We start from the raw sequence: 20,687 nt of genomic DNA, 5'->3' as shown, positions 1-20,687 counted from the left end.
CTTTTTGTGAATTCTGAACCTCAGGCTGGTGCTGTCATCCGCCCGTGGCATGGCACAACCACCATCTCTGCCCAGCACGATTCTCGGATCCGTTGCCACTGCGTGGTCTGCTGTTCTCTCTTCACGTTGTGGTTCCCAGCAGACCCGTGCAGTTTGTCATCAGAAGCGTGGCCCCGAGCAGACACTCCTACTAGCTCTGCACTGGGCCTAGGCAATTCCGTTTCAACAGTGTCCCGATTTTCAGATTCTTTTGAGCACAGAATTAATTTCACTGTTTCTGACCTGCTTTGCTCATTAATTGAAGCCAATGTTTTCAGCCTTCGAGCTCCAGCAACTGTGACATATATAGCTCTTGATCTCAGCGAGTTTGCTAACTACAGTATTTTACTCACTTATGTTAGCTACAACTTGTCTTCATTTTTTCAGGGACAGCACACATTGACTTTCCTTCATTTTTCTATGATATGCACACAATTATAACTTCGGGTCACCACATTGCATGTATTTTCTGCAGGAGTAAAATTAAATGGATATTTACTTCTGCAACACAGACACAAGCACACCCCTACGTGTTGTCTACAGGAGTGGCATTAGAGATAGCTTGCCTTCTGTGATACAAAACTGCATATCACCATTCACACACAAACTCCTTGGCACGGATATGCATGCTGTAGCTATGACATCTGAATGTGTCGCCTCTCTTTGGCATCTCGTGCATTGCTGTCTCCACCCTGGTTGGTGCTCTTCATCGTTTTACCCGTCTCTCTGCCACCATGTCATTTCACCTGCTTTCCTAATGTATCCAAAGTGAAGGAGAACCTCAGATTCCTTGGGCACCTTGTAAGGAACAATTTTTCACCTACACGAAGGCTACGGAAGCCTATACAGTGAAAAAATAACCTTCTCCATTGTCTTCGCTCATAGGGGCAGGGATACTTAGAAGAATCCCACAGATTATGTAGAAGGACAGGGTGTAAATCGTGAATATGAGGAGGCACTAGTGAGGAAAGGAGTAAATTCAAACTTTTGTGGTAGTTTGCCCTTAGATCGGTTCAAGTTTTATAGCGCAGCCGAAAGAGGGAGAAACCTTTGACAAGTTCCTTACTGCACTGAGTGCCATATAATATACAATTTCGGTGTCATTAATCGTAAATGTCAAGAGCAGAATAATACAAGAGTAGTTTTTAACATTTGGGGATCCTTGTCTCAAAGATATCATATTCACACCCAAAATCACTGAAGAAGCAGAAATACAGATGAAGTCTATGAGTGAAAATAAACTGGAAAAAAGTGTAGAGCGGTAGGTAGTGTGAATAATTGGGTTACCCCAGAGGTTAATTTCAATGAGATAAGAAGTGGGATAGGCAACAATTTTTTTCTGATGTGGGAATTGAAACCATGTTTTATTCTTCAACTTTTGTCCTGCCATAGCCTAAGATTGAAAAACCTGTGGTGATGTTGGACACTTTGCAAGGGTGGGTAAGGAAGTTAGGCAAATCACAAGGTATTACAAAAGCAAAGTAGTAAGTGTAAGTGGTTTCAGACGTGTTACCAAGTTCCAATTGAGGGCACGACTGAATCTGAGGTGATTACAGGTGTTGTCTTGGCTCTAAATGTGGGAGCTCTGTCATAAGATGACAGACCACAGCCAACCTGTCAAGTGACTGACCTCGGTAGGACATTCCGTCTCAAAGCATATTCTGGTTCATTTTCGGCCATTGTGACAGGAGAGCTCTTTTTAAGGGAGTTGGAAGTGTGTTAAATATACATGACCTAGAGCCCTGTGACTTAACAATTGAAGTATTTGATGACGTTGTGATAGACTTTCTTAGCTTCAACAGAGGTAAACTGATCTTCAAGGGCTGTGAACAAAACTTACAATTGTATGTGGCACAAAAAGTAGTGAATGCAGGCAAATCCTTATCGGTCCCGTTACAAGGGACCAGCACTGTCATGCAAATGGAACTTGTCAATATCAATAAGACTAATGAGCTTGAAATATCTACGAACATACACCTCCTGCACATATGAACTAACATGGAACCTGAAATAACATGGAACTTCAAGCTTCAACTTCATGATACGCCTCATAACCAATATGAAATCCACATAGGAGCTAGCTGTATAGCTAACAGCACTAGATGGTTGATGCGGAGACCCTAATGGGCAGGTATCCACACCCCTTGAATGGTGTAATTCTATAGGTGTACCCCCCAGTTAGTGAGCAAGGTGTCCATGATGGTCTTCTGCTGAATTGGGTCGAGAAAGGGCTGGGCCTGCAATAGGTTTTTTGCATTCTACCACTGCATAGTGTGATGAGTATGGCCCCAAATCAATAACAGATCTTCCCAAATGACCATCTACTTGAGACCACTGAGGTGCTAGGCACTGCTGTAAGGGACGCATGTGCAACCTGGGATGAGGAACTATGTCAATGCAGGATGCCGTCATGCCAAATATCGCCATAACGGACCAGACCATTACCTTATGATTTGGCTGAAAAAGAGACAGCAGCGTTTGGAATGCTTGCACCCTTGCTAGGCAGGCATAAGCTTTCCCTACTTGCGAGTCGAGAATGGTACAAGGAAGGGTTGTACCTGGAATTTGATCACATTCATCGTAAAATCTAGGCTGTGGAGGAGTTCTATGGTGGTCTATGTGTGCGCTAAGCAATGTTACTGCATGGTGCTCTTAATCTTTTAGTTACGGGAAGATGTGGATGCTGCTCCTTCTGAGGTGAGCGGCTACCACGGCCTGACATTTGGTGAACACTCTTGGAGTGATGGTGACCCCAACGGGCAGTACTTTTAACTGATAATTCTAACCGTAGATCTATTCGATGTGTAGGATGGATGAGCATGTGGGAGTAGGCATCCTATGACAGGATGTACTCGCTAAGGCCTGAGGTCGAGGATGGACTTTAGAGAGCTGTCCTTTTTGGGGATAAGAAAGAATAGGGAGTACACCTCAGTGCCATGGTATTGCCGCGGTGTACTGGTTCTATGCCCCACTTGGCAACACTCCGGGGATATCGTGTGTTTATGAAGGGAATTTTGGTGGTATTTGTGTGTGTTCTAAGCAATACCCCTTCTGTATGATGTCTAGAACCCATTGGTCAGAGGTGATTCTTGCTCAGCGAAACAGGAACCCCTTTAACCTTCCCCCAGCAGGTGTTATATGGTACCTTTTCCCCTACCATTATTCCAGTTTAAGCTCCTCTGGAGTAGCCCTGTGAGGGTGTATCTGGCTGATGTCTGGAGAAGGTTGTGGAAGACTCAAGGGGTGGAATTCTGGATGCACCACAATACTGAAAGTGGGGAAAGGAGCCACAGGCAGCTGGAGTCTGGAGAGCGCTCATGGCTTTAGCTGTATCGGTGTCCTTAATTTTTTCTAGCATCTCATTAACTTGGGGGGGTGGGCGCGCAGAGATGCTCCCTTTCAAAGGGCATGGTAATGAGGTATTGTACCTCCGGCTTACAGCCGGAAACACAGAGCAAAGTGTGACAGTGGCGAAGGACGGTAGTGTTTATGCCCCAACAGCTGTGTCTGCATCCTATGAAGTGCAGAGGATGTGTTATAAATGATCTTTCCTTCTGCCATTAACTCCTACCCCCATTTCCTATATTTGTAAGGGAGATTTGGGATGAAATCCTCCATCTGATGTCAGTGGGCTCGTTTGTACCAGGAGAGAAGCCCTATGGAATTGGCATTATGCTAATAGGTGGCAAACTGTACCACAACATGTTTGGCAACAGCATCAACCTTCTTACTCGCCCAGTCCCAAGGGGGCTCATCTCTTGTACCCTGGGAGCTGGCACGCATTTTGGCTATGTGCACAACGAAGGAACTGAGGTACAGTAGCTAGCCCCTGATGTAGGGCGGGTCGAAGAGAGAAGCCTTCTACATTTTGCCCACATGAGGCATGACAACACACGACTTTAACGGGCTCCTTAAAGATGTACCCAGTGGGCTTAACCGGAGGATTTCAGCTTCGAGTGTCTCAGCTCCGACAGACGTCGGAAGGGCATTTTATGGACCAGCCCGAGCCAGCAGTCATATTGACGCAGAGGCTTCAAGAAGGACTTCAGCTCCCAATGTGAGGCGGGTGTCGGATTCGACTCGGACGTTCGGTGCCGACCATGGCCGTGAGGCAGAGGTGGGCCGGAGGCCTCTGATAAAGAACAGGAGCTCAAAGCTCGTGCCTCTTTGGAGCAAGTGATATGCGGGAGAGTGGTACTTACTACGGCAACCTTCGGCGACGGGTGCTGAGCCAACAGGGGGCTCTCTGCTTTGGCATAAGCCTCTAAGTCAAAGCTGTTCAGTGAAAAAGTCACCTCCATCTTGATGCCAAAAACACCCAGTGTATATCTTCTCATTTTCCGAAAAGGTCAGTAGTATCTTCCTCCTAACAATGATACGCCATGCAAGCCACAGAAACGCACCTGTCAATTTCAAAGGGTCCTGTTTCAAAACACGAAGCACACCACACAAGAGCCCCTCGAAGATCGGGGGACAAACAGAGGTTGCAAACTTCGTATAGGTCTGTCCTCTGATATTATTCATGGCAAGATGTCCAGAAATGGAACAGCGTCCCTTGCAACAAGTAGATATTCTTGTCCACCGAAGCGATAGTGGTCTGAGGGGCTGAGCTCCATACGAAAGAAGTTGTAGACTGCAGAATGCAGTCGAAGGAATAAGCAATGCTGGGGACCAACAAATAGGCAGGTTTGTTGATTCAACAGATGAGGAACGGATTCAGGGGCCCGGCGAGAACACCACGTGGCGGCGAACTGGAGCTCACAGAGACACGTCCAAACCAAAAAATTGAGAAAAACAATCTAACAATGGAGTAGATGCTCATACGCATTACCAGAGACAGGTGGAGTCACTATACCTCGTGACTCGAAAAGTTATCTTCAAACTAAAACAAGTTATACATGTTCAAGCCCAACACTAGATGACAGCAGTAAGTACAGCATGTGTATCTACATCTACACATGCTAAGAACATGTTCTTTCTGTGAGCAGGTACTTCATACATGCATTTGTGTCCACATTATGTGATATGCACTGAGATTTAAACTGTGCCAGGTAGTGGCAAAATGCTTTAATCAGAGAACTATGACAAAGCTTGAAATTGATTAATTTCTAGCAAGGAATTAAAGGCCCAATTATGGAATTGATGCTTAACAGTTAGTGAATGTCTATCTCCATCCAAATATACATATGCCTTTTCTGCTAGGCACTGAAAGCTCTACTATCATTGTAATTGGGAATTTCTCCCTGTATCATTTAAACGGATTATTTTCATTTGAATTTAGCTGTGCATGTCAATAAGGATGATTTTGTTCTGCAGCTGTATGATATTATCCATTGCTCAGTGCCTTTTCATAGATTTTATAAATTTGACATTCAGCCACTTATCTTACTTTGAGCAGTTTTTTTGAGGGCTGTGAATGACAGATTTAAACAAGATGTACTGATCGACTAAACACATTGTTTTTATCAAGGTGGGCAATTTTCATTTGTGTGTCAAGATTCGGTCTAATACGGGATTTAGGATCAAGAGTGATAACCGTGCACAAAATATGGTCATTGGGAGTTCCATACAGTTTGCCACCGAGAATGTAAAGTTGTTCCGTTTATTGACCCGGACACTTAGTGGATCAATTCTTTTAAAAGAGTTTGTACAAAGCCACCACGTACAACCAAGTGAACTGGCGGGAATAAAAGAGCAAATTGGAGAGAAAAAAAAGGTAACACACCCTCCACCCACCGCCCCTCACTTATTGGCTCCTAAACACAGTACGTGTTGCTAAATGTTCTACCCTAACAAAGATTCCGATACTATCCCATTTTCTGTACTAAGTGCATCTCCTACCAGACAGCTCATTACGACTATATGTTCTGTTTGGGAGCGGACACTAAATAAAATAACTTAAGGTACTTAGCACAAGCCAGTTCAAACAATTTGGTATAAACTACATCAATATACATGGGGACTGCGGTGGCTACTTCACTATGGCCGAGGAGCTTCGCCCCCCACCTCAATTTTTTTTTTCCTTTTCTGTTGAGTCTTTGGTGGTGGAACAATGGGGGACGACAGCCGCAGGAGGAGTGGTAGTGCACTGTGATCAGTGCACATGAAGGTTTTGCCAGTCCGTCTGGCGCATTGAAGCCCTCTCCAACCCCAGCTGCGCTGCCGGGTTGGAGAGAGCAGGCACAGGCTCCCAGTCTCCCTGGGAGTGCACATCCAGAGCGCTCAGGCCAATCCTGAAGCTGCTTTCATGGATGAGAGCAGCTTCATGATTAGCTGCATGGCAGTCTGGGAGCCTGTACCCGCAAAAGCGCAAAGCGGCTGGCTGTAGGTACGTTTTTAAAATATAGTTTTTAAAAAGAATTCTCTCCTGCATCCCCTATTTCCCCCACCCTCCTCCTTCCCTCCAGCCCGACCACTCCTCCACAACACCGGCCGCTACTGTTTGGGGACCAAATCACCTGAAATGTCTCACTTTTATATTCCATAGATAGCGTCAGGTTCTCCGTTCCTAGTAGGTGCTAGATCTACAAGTTAGTGTGATCCTGAATCTGTTCAGTGTCAAAAAGCGAAAAATTAACTGGTATGCTGCACATAATGAAAGAGCAATTTGTCTGCGACCACTCAACAATTTAAGCTGAAATGTTCGCTTATTTTGCAAGCCTAGTATTACAAACGTTGCAAAGCACAGGATTTGCCTATCTAACATTTTATCAATGCCATCTAAGATGCTTTCTCAGTATCTAGTTATCCAGGGGCAATTCCACAGAAGATGAGGAAGTGTCCTTGTCTCTCCACATTCCCTTTAGCACACCCCATTCTTTTATGGGCACCACATCTGGGTTTGAGCTTGAGTAAAACAACAATTTGTCACTATATTGCTCATGGTCTCTCTGCTACAGACATTTCTCACCATATGTGTGGTATGATTCAAGTGGGTATCCTAAAAGCAAGGGACGGTGGGGTCCCTTCCTTTTCTCTCTGAGCACCAATGTGTATCAATTTTGATTAATCGCATATTCTTATGTCTTGATTAATTTCGATTCTGTGATGCAAATTAAATCACAAGAAATCATCTGTCTTTGCAGTGACGTTTGAATTATTTAGTGTATTTGAATTTGGTTCTACAAACGTGAATTTAAAATCAATTTTCCGCTCTGACCGTTTATTTATGTACCATTGTTTACCCGTGTCCAGCGGTCCTACGGGTCACCCCATTTATAATACTCTTCTACTTGGATGGCTCATATTCACAGCTTGTATGTGTATTCAGTTCTCTTGCTTAAAGGAGAACCAAGGCTTGGTGCTGAGAACACTACTTTTGGCAAGGTTGATGTGGGTAAATTGATACAAAGCATGTACTCTAATAGAGATGTGGCATTTGACATGCAACTGGGGCTCAGATGTCCCAATTTCATCCCAAATTGGCTATTTAAACAATATCTATCCTTTTGGGTTAGCATCTTGGTTCCATTATTTAACTTAATGGTTGAATCCCAAATTGTGACTTTTCCTACACAGAGTTCTCTTCAACCATCTATTTTGAAGAAAGTTGACACACTTTTAACATCTAACTACCTCATGACTCCTTTGCACAATAACAAAGCTAAGATGGTTGACAAATTAATATAAAGCAACTTGGATTACTGGATGATAGCAAAGAAAAACTTGTTTCCACTCTGTCAAATTAGATTTAGGTAGCTCTTTGAGATATTAGACAATGTTTTGATGCTGATGTCAAAGGTTCACCAGAAGATCTTTAAGAGAAAATATAAATTGTATGCCTGTTTTACTGATTACCGAACCACCGTTTCTAAAGCAGATAAGTCCCTACTCTTATCCAAATTAGGGAAATGGGGCATTTCTGATTTCTTGTTGAATCCCATTGTTGTTTAGTACTCCAATATTTGGAGTAGAATCAAGCTGGAACAGAATTCTCATGTTTCAAGGAAGAGTATGACTAATAGAGGCTTGAAGCAGACTTGGTTCTTGTGGTAGTGTACTTAAATAGATAAACTGACAGCAAAGCCAGAATATAAGTGAGATAGTTTATTGCAAAGCAAAGAAAATCCATCCACAACTGCCTGTGTCCTTCACCCTCTTTGCTTCCAGTCTATACAAATCATAATATTCTACAATCCATTACTGCCAGACCAAACATAACTGGGGGAGACGGAACAAACCAATACATATAAAAAGCAAATACCACATACCACCCCCATCAAAAACACTTCCCCACACTAAGTGACCCATAAAAATAATGAAGACTAAAAAGAATAGACATACAATTTGTAAATTATTGATATCAAAACAAACAATTCTTAGACTTAATTATTGATAACAAGACTGTTGAAATTCCATTTTCTCCAATCATTAAGCTTTGCCGCCGCTTTCAAAATGTTTACAACTATTGCTGAAGTTAGACCCATCCTGTGTTTTCTTTGGAAATGTAACTTTGACCATGTCATTCACATTGAATCTCAAATCCAAGACTGCTTTCTGAACATCATAGTTAGTGTTTCTATCCTTTTCCATCCTCAAATCCTTGGCCCTCCCACTGACCATTTTCTCCTCAATCGTGGGATACTTACTCCCATATCTACGAACCAAGGAAAACACACTTTAGTTTTTGCTTTACGTTTGTGTGAAATCTCAAAAGGACACTAACCCCATCGTGGAGTGTGGGGTGAATCTATATTCTTCGACTCTGCTTTCTATTACATGAAACCAGCTGTCCCCTTTCAACCCAGCGATCTGGATTGTTTCTATTAATGTTCGATTAAACCTTTCAACCATCCCATTTGTCTTGGAATGGTATAAGGCACGTTTTATTTGCACAATCCCCCATCATGCAAACATATTCTCATTTCCTCAGAAGTAAACTGTACAACATTATCTGTTAAACTACAACTGGGAGTGCCTTCTCTCACAAATAACAGTATGTATTTTCTCGAATTTCCTTTTATTTCCAATGGGCCAACAATATCGCTGGCAACTCCATCCCACACTCCAATTGGTAACTCACAAAAAAACACTGGCACTGTTCTCACCTTTTGAGACTTGTCAGCCAACTTGCAATCACAACACTCTCTAACCAACCTTTCAATTTGCAAATCCATGCCTGACCACCAATAAATGCTTATTAAATGTTCTTTAGTCTTACACATTCCTTGGTAGCTTGCTGGGTCTGAGACAACAGTTGATCTCTTACCACTTAAGGAGGGACTTTTTCAAAACCTCCCAAGTTCCTTTTCGGTAGACCTCTGTCACTCCCAACAGGTCCAACCACCTCCTTGATCACCATCTTTCTAAATCTCTTCCATACACACCTTCTCAGTAACACATCCACCAGTTAATGCACACACTTTGTTCTCATCATCCTTCCACCAGCAACCACATTCAGCTCCGCCCTTTCCTTCCAAACACCTCTTGCAAGGGTTTGTGATCTGTACACACAGCAAACTTTGCTCCCCACAGAATTGTCTAAATTTCCTGATGCCCCAAAATACTGCCTTCTTCTCAATTGTCAAGTATTTACTTTCTGCACCCTTCAAAGATCAGGAAGCAAACGCTATATTCATTCACTTCCTCATCTTTTTGCTTCTGCTTCAAAACCGCAACTAGTCCTTTCTCACTGGCATCACTAATCAGACAACATGGTGAACCAGGAATAAAAAGTTTTAAATGATGCACTAAAGATAAATTCTCCTTGATGTCACCAAACTTCTTTTGACATTCATTCAGATTATCAATGGCACAAATGAGACAAGAAACCTTTGGCACAAAACTGCTGTAAAACTCAGTCGTCCCCCAAGAAAGCTTGCACATCCTCTCTCTTTTCTGGGCATTTTAAACCTAAAATGGCCCTGACTAGACCATCTTTGGGCTTCACACCATCTGCAGAAATTGTGTGCCCGAGATGCATTATCTCCGACACACAAAATTTGCACCAATTGATACCCTTAGATACAGAAATAATCAGAACTTCTCGGATCTTATCCAAATGTGTTTCCAAATATTCAATGTATATTACATCATCCAGTAATCTATCCTAGCAAGTCATTCATCAATCTCTGAAGCAAAGACCGAACAGCACCCTGTTGAAGCAAAACACCATGAAGGGCGTTATGAAAGCCGTGAGAGCTTTTGAATCTTCGCTTAGCTGAATCTGATGATATGCCGATGTAAGAGCTAACATCGATAACAACCTAGCACCGCCCAACACACCCGTCATTTCTGTAATATTTGAAAGCGGAAACCTGTCCTCCACCACCTCTGTATTTAAATGCCTGAGATCTACACATAATTTGACCTCTCTGGATCCTTCTTTTGCAATCACTATGGGTGCAACCCACTCAGAGGCTTGGACTGTCTCAATTATCCCATCTGCATAAAAATACTCAAACTCCTGTTTCACAGCGTCCTGTAGGTTTAAGAGAATGTTTCTGACTTTGCACACCAAAGGGACGGACCCTTCCTTCAGGCGAATTTGGTGAACATATCCTATTACACACTTTGTAAGAAAACACCTCAAGAAATTCTTAGAGAAAATCTTTAGCATGTACATCAGATGTGTGTGATCATATGGATCTTACGTTAAACTTTCGGAATTAGACTTGGGGCACAGCATTTGGATCAATACATATCCCTAACAGCATTTGATGCGGCTAACTCAATACTGTGTCCCCCTTCACTGGAACATAAATCTTACCCTGTGCCAAATTAACCTGAAGTTCAATTTGTGATAGCCCAACTCTATGGGTTTACTACCATAACCATGGGGTGACGCATCTGGTGTCTTTAGTTTGACTTTCCTTGAAAACAATTAGCAAAAGCTTCATCTGAAATAAGGGACAACCTTGCCTCAGAATCCATCATCGTGGTGACTTCTAAGCCACTAAGTGAAACTTCATCAGATGGATGTTCACATGTTATTTCAGTTACACATTCAACATCGTTGATCACTTGCAATACCACATCTGAGATTTCTATACTTATCTCATTGATTTAGTTTTTTCACCATTAGATTTCCAATATTTCACAAAGCGCCCTTTTTTTCCACACTGTTTACAAATCGCTCTTATTGCTGGACAATCGTTGAAATTAGCAAAGTGATTAGGACGACCACACCTGAAACTAATTATTTCCTTTTTATAATTAAGAAAAGTTGTTTATTTTTGAAGCGGGTGCTATTACCTGTACAGTTGTTGCTGAATCCTTGTGTCTCTGCAACTCACAAATACATAATGAGGAGTGTTCAACCAGCTTATCAATAATCAAAACGTCATAAAAACTGGAATTGTTTTTGACCCCAGGGGTCCTCACACATTTTGTCTAAGTTACATGCCAACAGAAATTGGTGCCTTATCTTTTCTTCTGTATTTTCTCCAAATTCACAGAACCCAGGTTTTTTAGCCTCTATACCAAAGAAATTGGGTCTTCCCTTTTTTCAGCTAATTCTTTTCCACTGAAGCCAAAGGATCATTTACTGTGCTTTTTTGTGCAATATGCAGACAACACTTTTCTATAGGACTGAACTACAGTGTTCACTGTCTACCCTACACTGCCATAACCTCTCCTATCAACTTTCAGTTAATGCATCTAAATCTGTAGCTGTGAAATTATTAGAGTACACATAAATGGAACTAGGAGATTGCAACACTCACAACATCAGAAAACAGGACTTGGAGGCTTATTTGTTGGACAGTGAAATCCAAGTGACTACAAAACGTTTGTGGATAACCAAAACATCTACCTCAGATGGCTTGCCTAAAGTTTCACAATGAGTGCCAAAGACTACTAGCACAGCACTGCTAGAGATTTGTTTGTAGGGAGTGCAATCCAAGAGGTTATAGCCACTACAAGAAAGCTAATAATAGTAACAGTACCCAAAACCAGGAAAAACCCACCAGACAGAAGTCCTACAAGTACGTGCTGGTGTTAAATCTGAATTGTAAAATACTGGGGCAAGTGCTGGTAAACAGATTAAAACAAGTTTTTAATATTCTTTACAAAAAAAAGAAACACATACCAGTCAGCATGGTACAAACTCAGCGCCCTGCACAGGATCAAATCCTTCCAATAAACACCTTACATTCCAGAGTGGAAGCCTTTTTTCCGCACATAGATAGAGCTGTGTCCTGCTATATGTGGCTTGCGACAACATATTTGTCCTAGGAGTATCCTTCATACTTTATTACAGTTCAGTACAACCATACCTGCTCCACTGACTTTCACTCTAAATATAGAATATGTTCAAATCCCTCTGCTTACTATACAATGCTATTCACAGAGTACCTTGCAGAAACACACTTTGTCACCGCAACATCTGCATGACACTTCTAGAACTTGAGATCCCAACGGCAATGAAAATAAAATGAAAAGCCATTCCTTCAATACTCTGGGCACTTGAAAAAATGTATAACATAATTTGAGACTAGCTCCAACTCTCATGACGTAGGTAAAACATTTAAATCTTTTCTCTTTACACTCTCCCTACTTCCTCTTCTGCAAGATGAATTCTGTACAACTTGAACACAAAATCTAAACTACTAGAGTAGACATATCCTCATGTTCTGTAAACAACATGCCTGCCTAGTGTTGACCTATATTACTGATGTATTACTAAACACTCAATCTCATTCTTAAATAGGGAGAGTCTACAGACGCCATTCAATTCTGCCAACGGGAATCAAGGCACTTGTAAGCAGCAGGTCCTGGGACACACAGTTGAACCTAGATGGCTCTTCTGACCACTTCTAATTCCGGGCCAGATCTTTTTTATGCATATGTTTCCTATCAAATACATAAATATCACAGATACAGTCACGTACCTCGATAACTGGATGAAGTGTTTCATGCCTCAGCTCTCATACTTACTCCTTTTCCACCCAATAGTGGAGTACACAGGGCCCTGAAGAGACAACCTTCTCTTGGCTCAGCACTCTGTCCCAATGGTTGCCAATATTCTCAATTTTAAGTCCAAAATGTCTCTCAGCTGGAAGTTGACAACCAACGTATCACGCTATTTCAAGAACATATGATAGTGGTCCAGCACAAATATTTCTCTTTCCTAGGGCTTAAGCGGAGGTTTAGTGTAATGGTCCAATAGTTCTTATCTGTGTTCCCAGCTACTCTGAAAATCAATGACGCCCATACAACTCGTTTTTTTTTTCCGACCTGCAGAGGCATGGCACTGGGTTGAGTGACATTCACCTGGGAGCAGGAAAACGTGTATTTGGGAGGTGTCTGGGAGTTGGAAGCACCTTCTGAGGAGTAACTGCCACAGATGCTCTTGATGACGCCCTACTGTCGTCAAGCGGGCACCAAGCAGCAGAAGACAGGAAAACGAGGATAGCCACTGCAACTGCTTTTCATCCTCAAACCTCTGTACAAGAGATTCCGGAAGAAACCTCCAGCGAGGTTAACCCTGCCACTTCTCACCCTTTGGCTAGGAGATGGACCAGCCGCTGGTCATCCCCCAGATGGTGGAAGATGTGTAGTAAATTAGCTAGCGAATGGTGACACTATCTGCTCTCTCATGTTAACTCTCCCCAAGCAGTTATTATAGTTTTATACCCCAAAATGGACTCACACAGTTATTGCTGTGATACAGGGCCAAAGGCTACCATTCACGACAGTTCATACATTTTGGCCTCCCCGAGATGTATTTGTTCATGCTTGCTCCCGATTTGGACAGGGAGCCGTTAGCTTCCTGCCCTCCGTGTTATGTACTGTTGAGACTAGCCGGGGGGTTTTGGGTAGATTTATCTTTATTGTACTTGAGGGAATGGTGGGGGAGCTTGACTGTCAGTTTGTGCTAGTTCCACATTGTACCTTTCGGTGTTAATGCGTGCTCACTTCGGCATGGTTTCTAGAGGGCCAAGTTCCCCTGCCAAGTTTAAAATTGTCGCATGAAACATTAGGAGCATGCGATCTGCTGCTAAATGTTACTCAGTCTTTGCTTACCTGAAAAGCAGAAACACGCAAATAGCATTGTTACAGGAGTCCTATTTTACGCAATCTGAAGCACAGAGACTCCAGCAATGCTGGTGAGGCCAGGTGTCCTCCGCGGTTACGGAGTCTTTTCACAGGCGGTAGAGGGGGCATTCGTTTGGGGAAAGGGGGCATTGGTTTGGTGGGGTGGGGGTTAGTTTTGGGGTGCGGGCTAGAACTTCATTTCAGCAAATTATCATTGACACAGAAGGCAGATATGTTCTGATACGTGGCTGCCTACGCATGCCTCTATTGTTTTGACATGAATCAATGGCCCCAACATGGAGCAGACGTTTTCCCAACTACCCTTTCTAATCGCCTAGCACAGTGGGCTGACAACCCCTGCATATTTAAGGGGACTTCAGCTGCACTCTGGACATACCTCTAGATAGATCATTCCTTCCCTTACCACAGGCTCCAACAGCACACAACACAAAGCACTTTATGAGCTGGCTGCAACACTACAAGACATTGGGTGCCAGTGTAACCTGCAAGCTAAGATTTACTCCTTCTATTCTTCTCCTCACTACCTTCACGTTAGGTTTGACCACATTCTATTCTCAGCAACCATTTGCACCTCTTTTTCACATATGCGCAATCTGGGTCTGATTCAGACCACAATCCCCATATGGTTGGGTATCAACACATTTCTCCCAATTCAGACGTGGGGTAAACAGCCTTCGCTACTAGAGAATACAACCTTTTGTTCCCTGCTACAGGAGACCATGACAGACTATTACAGTGCAGTGGACTGGGAGGCCTTTAAAGATGCGATAAGCAGGTACTGTATCAACACTGTAGTGTGTGCGGGAGGCGTTGGAAACTGAGCTGCAATCCATAGAGCACTCCACGCTCCGTCTTGAGAGGGAAACTGTTGCTTCTTTGGCCAGCATGGAGGCCCTTACTATTGCTTAAGCATAGCATGGTGAATTACTTGAAAGAAAGCGATGCATAAACTATACAATACATGCGACAAAAGTTCATTCTGATTGAGACAAACTGGTGGCCTTGTTTTATAGACAAGCTGATGCAAAAGGTCCCAATTGCCTTCATTTGGACTGCCCCCAATGTCGTAGTACACATCCTTAATGACATTGATGCTGGTTTCATTGACCACTATTGTATGTTACATGCCTTGACGAAAAGTTGCTCTAATGGGGATCTCGTGTCTGTTGGATGAAACTACAGTGCCATGTATTTCTAGAGATCAGCTTCTGGAGCTAGATGCCCCTATCACTCTAGAGAAAATAAGAGAGGCCATACATTCATTGGCAAGGGGCAAGATGCCTGACCCTTACAGCTTGCCTTTGGAGTTCTACCAGGCGAATTCTGGCCTGCTACAGCAGCTTTACAAGACAGCCCTCACTGAGGACATGCTTTCTCCTGCATTTAGGGAGGCTCTCTTTGTGTCTATTCCTAAACCGGGTAAGGAAATAACCGATCTTTCCTCCTATAGACCTCTTGCAATCCTGAATACAGATTACAACATAGCAAGATCCTGGAAAACTGGATGCTGCCCCTTCTCCCTCATCTGACCCACTCAGATCAGAATGGCCCTGTCGCGGGCAGAAGGAGCATGGAAAATCTTAGTAGACTTTACCGGATCATGGAATTCACACCCAGACTCTACCCCAGGTAGCATGCCTGATGTTACATTTTGGAAAGACATTTGACTCATTAGACTAGGCAGATCTGCTTGAGGTGTAACAGTGATTGGAAATCGCCTGTTACAGATTATTGGTTTGCTCTACACGAGATTCTCGACGAGGGTCAGAACTCGGTGCCTTATTTCTGATCCACTTGCCATCCACCGCACTCCTAGACAGGGCTGCTCTCTCTTCCCCCAATTTCTTAGCCAATTGTGATGCGGTCTATTGCCTATTGCTATTTGCTTGCATCCAGGGGTGAGACCTGGGGCATCTTCCTAGCTGACATATTGTATGCAGTCTTCCTTTACGCCGACAAAATGTTGCTCTATCTTAGGGATGTCAAATTGAACCATGTGAACTTACACACAGGTAACAAGCGCTTACTGCTGAGTATGTGGCTTGCAGGTTAACTCCTGAGCCCGATGTTTATTGTGGGAGGTCCCTCTCTAGTGGCAATGGGATAGGCTTTGCTACTTGGGGATTTGTATGTTCCATGAGGAAATAGATTTACTAGACAGCAAAGCCATTAGAGCAGTAACAGCACTCAGAAGGTGGCCTTCTGGAGAATGCTTCTTTTATAAGTCATTGAAAGGGTGTCTCTCTCGAAAATGACAAGGCTTCCAAAACTCTTTTACTATTTTGCCAACCTGCCCATACTCCTCCCTTGGTCATTCTTTTGCAAACGGCATGAGCTGCTGGGAGATTTAATGTGGAGCAGTGGCTGCTGCCAAGTGGTGTTGGCCAAGATGTGGTGCTCAATGGAACTGGGAGGTGTAGGGCTTCCGAACTTTGAGCATTGCTATCTGGCCTCTCAGTTGCAGTGGATTTGCAGCTGGCTTTCCCAGGTTTACTTAGCAGACGCTGCCAAGCTAATGGCTCCATTGAAAGTGCAGGGACTCCAACTACTTTTCTTTCTTCGAGGAAGTACTAGACAGCTCCTCTCCCACCTACTATCGGTGGCTCATGCATGCTTCAAAAGGGGATTACGTCTTACAGCCCAAAAACATCCAACACACCTCCTATCTGTCTCCTAAGCCTTTTGAGGAACACTCGATTCTTGCAGAAGTGAGTAGCTGCTGGTCTCACGACCATTGTCACCTTTGCAAGATGTTGTTTTCCTCCCTTCCGATGAGATCAATAAACAATAGAACAATCCCACAGGCCAATTTTCAACTTACACTGTTTTGACATGAGTGCTAAGCTTGGACTGGGGCACAGACGCGGACTAGCCATCTCACCACAAGGTCCTTCAGTATCTTAATGTCATGGCTTACACCTCATCAGATGGTTGAACCTTGCAGAATACACCTGGGTACCTATGACTGGTTTGAGGGCAAACTGGGAGGCAGACCTAGTGGGGATCCTCACTGGCAAAGTGTGGGACATATTATCGTACCCCACTAAGGTGTTCAGAAATGAGTTTCAAGCTCATCCAACTCTTCCTCCTACATTGGGCTTACCAAACTCCTCCAAAATAAACAAGTACTTCCCCGACACAAACTCCTGCTGCCCAAACGCCCATTTGCTTAGTGTTGACATGCTCCACATGTTAAAGTTCTATCCTGCCCTTTCACAATACTGAAGGGGTCGCATCAGATCTTGGTCACACCACCAGAAGCAACACGTCACAGTTGGGAGTCTTGCAGGTTGGGGCTTTTATGGTTCAAAGAACAAGCTTGTATCCCTCTTCACAGACCCTGAATTGTTGCTAACAAGACGCATGGTTACTCAGCACTGGAAGGCGAACGCTCCATCATGGGTATCTATGTGGTATCAATCAGTGAAGGTCTGGGCAGAAGCGGACAATTGTGCACTCAGCCAGGAGGAGGAAAAGGGCTTGAGAAAACATCTTCTCTCACAGGAGTGGGAGACGCTGCTCATTGCCTTTCAGACTCAGCCAAGGGATGACGAACACCCACCATGAATGCATGTCTTGTGGACTGATAGCTTGCCTGACCTCTCCGACTGTCCTTGACTTGGCGGGAGGAGGGAGAGCACTGGGGATGTATTCCACCTGTGAATTGCCTCAACACATGCATACACACATTCAGGTTCAATACACACTTCGATCTGCCCTTGCCACCCCCACTAAGTCAGCTGACCATACTCCACCACCTGTTGGGCCACGTTAATGTTTTACACAGTTTTGTTCACCTTGTATGATGCCTTAATTGGCAGAAATAGGGATGTACGCATCCATAACCAACAGACCCTTATTGGAGTGCCTATGATCTGGTTAAAATGCTAGATGTCCGTTCAAAAGCTAATAAATACTTCTGCATAGGTTAGGTATTATTCACATTATGCTTTATTGATAGTGCCCCACACAAATAGATATGTGGCTACCTTAAACTGTTTGAAAACTCAGAAACTCAAATATAGAAAAAAACAACACAAGTAACATACCTCCTGCATCCTCAATAACATACCTCAATACATGAAAGACAATCATGTTCAACTTTCATATTCTATGTACGCTTGAGGGATAAAAACACTACAAAAATGTACCAAAGTGTGAGAGTAAAATCTAGAAATTGTATCTAATGACCAAATGCCCTCTTACCTCATCTTTTATGTCCTCCTGCTGTTGTGAAGTGAATATCTCCATTGCAGCCATTTGCCTCATCATTAGTTCATCCACTGTTGTGTTACCTAGCAACACACAAAATAGTACCAAACTTATTACAAGAGATATTAAATATGGAAAGTCCGTCTAGAATTAATCAGAGGTGAATTAATAAATCTACTTCAAAGAAAAAGGTGCAGATTAGATTTGAATATCTAATTAGACTATTTTCAGAGTTTGGGAGGATGAACCTTTATGAGTTTAGAGACGTGTGCTGAAAAGACAATCACATCTATGTAAAAGATTTTATTTTATGTACAATATTGATGAAAAGCGTTTCGACTGTGTATTCAGGCAACAATTTAATTACTGCATACAAGAGCAGTTAAAATTGCATCAGTAAATGTTTCTTCCTCTATCTTGCGTGTACTATGTACATCATTAAAACAACAATAAAATACAATACTTCACACCATAAGAACCCTTACTACAAATGAGAACTTTTATTTGTGGAACAAATCAGTTTAGCAAATTTCCAAAATATTAATAACAACAATCAATACAAATATGTTTTGGGGAAATTAGCTACAGATTATTTCTGCTGTCATGTAACAATCTTGCAGTATGTCCTTTTACTGTTTCATCAGATCTGTACAAACATAAATCTGTCCTGTAATAGCAACAATAACTTTGGTTTCAATAGATGTAGTGTCCATATTTATTTTTAAAACATACCTGCGCACAGCCCGAACCACATAACTGTACTACATAATGTCACAGAGCCAGAGGGAGACAACTGCAGGGGTTGCATAATTAATCATCAAATATAATTGCACCCTCGTGCATAAACGATGCCTAGCGTACATCTCCTTAAGTTTCGAAAAATTTCTCTGTCTGACGAGCATACCAGACAATCAGTCAAAACCAATGTTACAGGAAGAAAGCAACTTTTTCTTCCAGGGCGTACTAAAGTACATCTTTTTATTTCATCTTTGACCAATTCACCAGAAATATCTAACAATTTGGACAGATAGGTCTTGGATAAAGAAGAAGTAAAGTTACAAAAAAATATGCAGAACAACCAATTTTCTAAACAAAGCTTGTGCCATAGTATCTGAATTCAGGAAATATTGTTTTTCACAAAACAAGCGTCTGTATTAAACATGTTCTGCATGCTCACCTCTCTAAAGAATGAGGCAGTAGCCGGATTAGTCCAATGCAAGGGCATAAACTGACAATCAGAAACAGAAGACAAATACGGGTAAGGACAAAAGCAAAAAATCAGCATCCTAGACTAGAGTGAGTTGGAAAGATGAGCATTTCAAAAGGTCCCCGCGGTGGTACCTCTGACACTCAAGTTAAAACAAACGAATGGGAGGATCAATCAGGCAAGAGAGGTCCCAAATGTGTCAGAGTGTAGTTCAGCCTGAAAAAACTAAATTAACATTGTGGAACAGGACATCACTCTGCTGAGGAGTGATATCAGGATGGTCTCTGAGAGACAAAGTTTGCAAGAAAAAAAACCAGTGGCGATTCATGAGATGGAAATTATGATCCTGCAAGCCAATATAAAATAAGTGCAGAAGGAGACAGACCGAGAGTAGCACTGAGAGCAGAAGAAACCAAAAAACGTTCCACAGCGAACAATATCAGAATTGTAGGGGCATCCGAGAAGGTGAAGTGCCCATAAGTGAAGACATTTAAGGAAGCTCTAATCCTTTACAAATTTAAACCAGAAGGAATGTCCGGGCTGTTCATGAATGGGTTGGCATATCAAAAACCTGAGGCCTCCTCCAAGACCCTGAGCGATACAAAGAGTGATAACAGCACCTGTCCTTAATTACAGAGACTTGGATTTCATCCTGCAATAAGCTAGAGCTAAAGATCCACTAGCATATTAGAGCTTGAAAAGTCTTCACTTTCCAGACAATGCCTAAACTGTACAGGCCAAATGCAGAACATTTGTCGAAGTCAGGAAAGAAAAAGATCAAGTATATGATGCTTTTCTTGGTCAAGTTACAAATCATCTCAGAGGGGAAATCATGGTACTACTCCAGTTTGCGAAATGCATGGGAATGGCTGGAAGGGTGACATACAAAGGGAAGTAAACAAAACTCAATATTGCCTATGTCTCTAATGGCACTGTCGGATCAACCAGAACCACTTAGAAACAAACTGGAAGCCTAACAAGGGTTAAGAAGAGGATTAACCAAGAGCAGAAGTTTAAAGAAAAAGGACAGGACCAATAAACCAGACACCAGAAATATGCAATGGCAAGGACCTAAAGAGGATGCAAGTACAGCGGAAAACTGATGCAGGAATATGGAGATGCACGAAATGAAAATGCCACCATGGTGGCTCAAAGAATACTCTAGTGACTGGAATGATTACAACTAAGAATGCAGAAGACTAACCATCCTCAAGTGACTAGAATTATTACA

At 42.7% G+C, this 20,687-nt stretch overlaps 1 protein-coding gene across 2 annotated transcripts in view; it reads right to left on the bottom strand.

The window, feature by feature from the left end:
- FAF1 (Fas associated factor 1) overlaps positions 1 to 20,687 on the bottom strand; it is a 1,868,643-nt gene that overhangs the window by 437,126 nt on the left and 1,410,830 nt on the right. For both annotated transcript variants that reach the window (XM_085602652.1, XM_085602654.1), the window contains exon 15: positions 18,244 to 18,332. In XM_085602652.1, the coding sequence (XP_085458778.1) occupies positions 18,244 to 18,332 (89 nt within the window). The remainder of the gene's footprint in view (positions 1 to 18,243; positions 18,333 to 20,687) is intronic.

The sequence above is a fragment of the Triturus cristatus genome, chromosome 4_2 (genome assembly GCF_964204655.1).
Source record: "Triturus cristatus chromosome 4_2, aTriCri1.1, whole genome shotgun sequence".
In the NCBI taxonomy this organism is placed as follows: Eukaryota; Metazoa; Chordata; class Amphibia; order Caudata; family Salamandridae; genus Triturus; species Triturus cristatus.
This window is presented reverse-complemented; position numbering and strand designations above follow the sequence as displayed.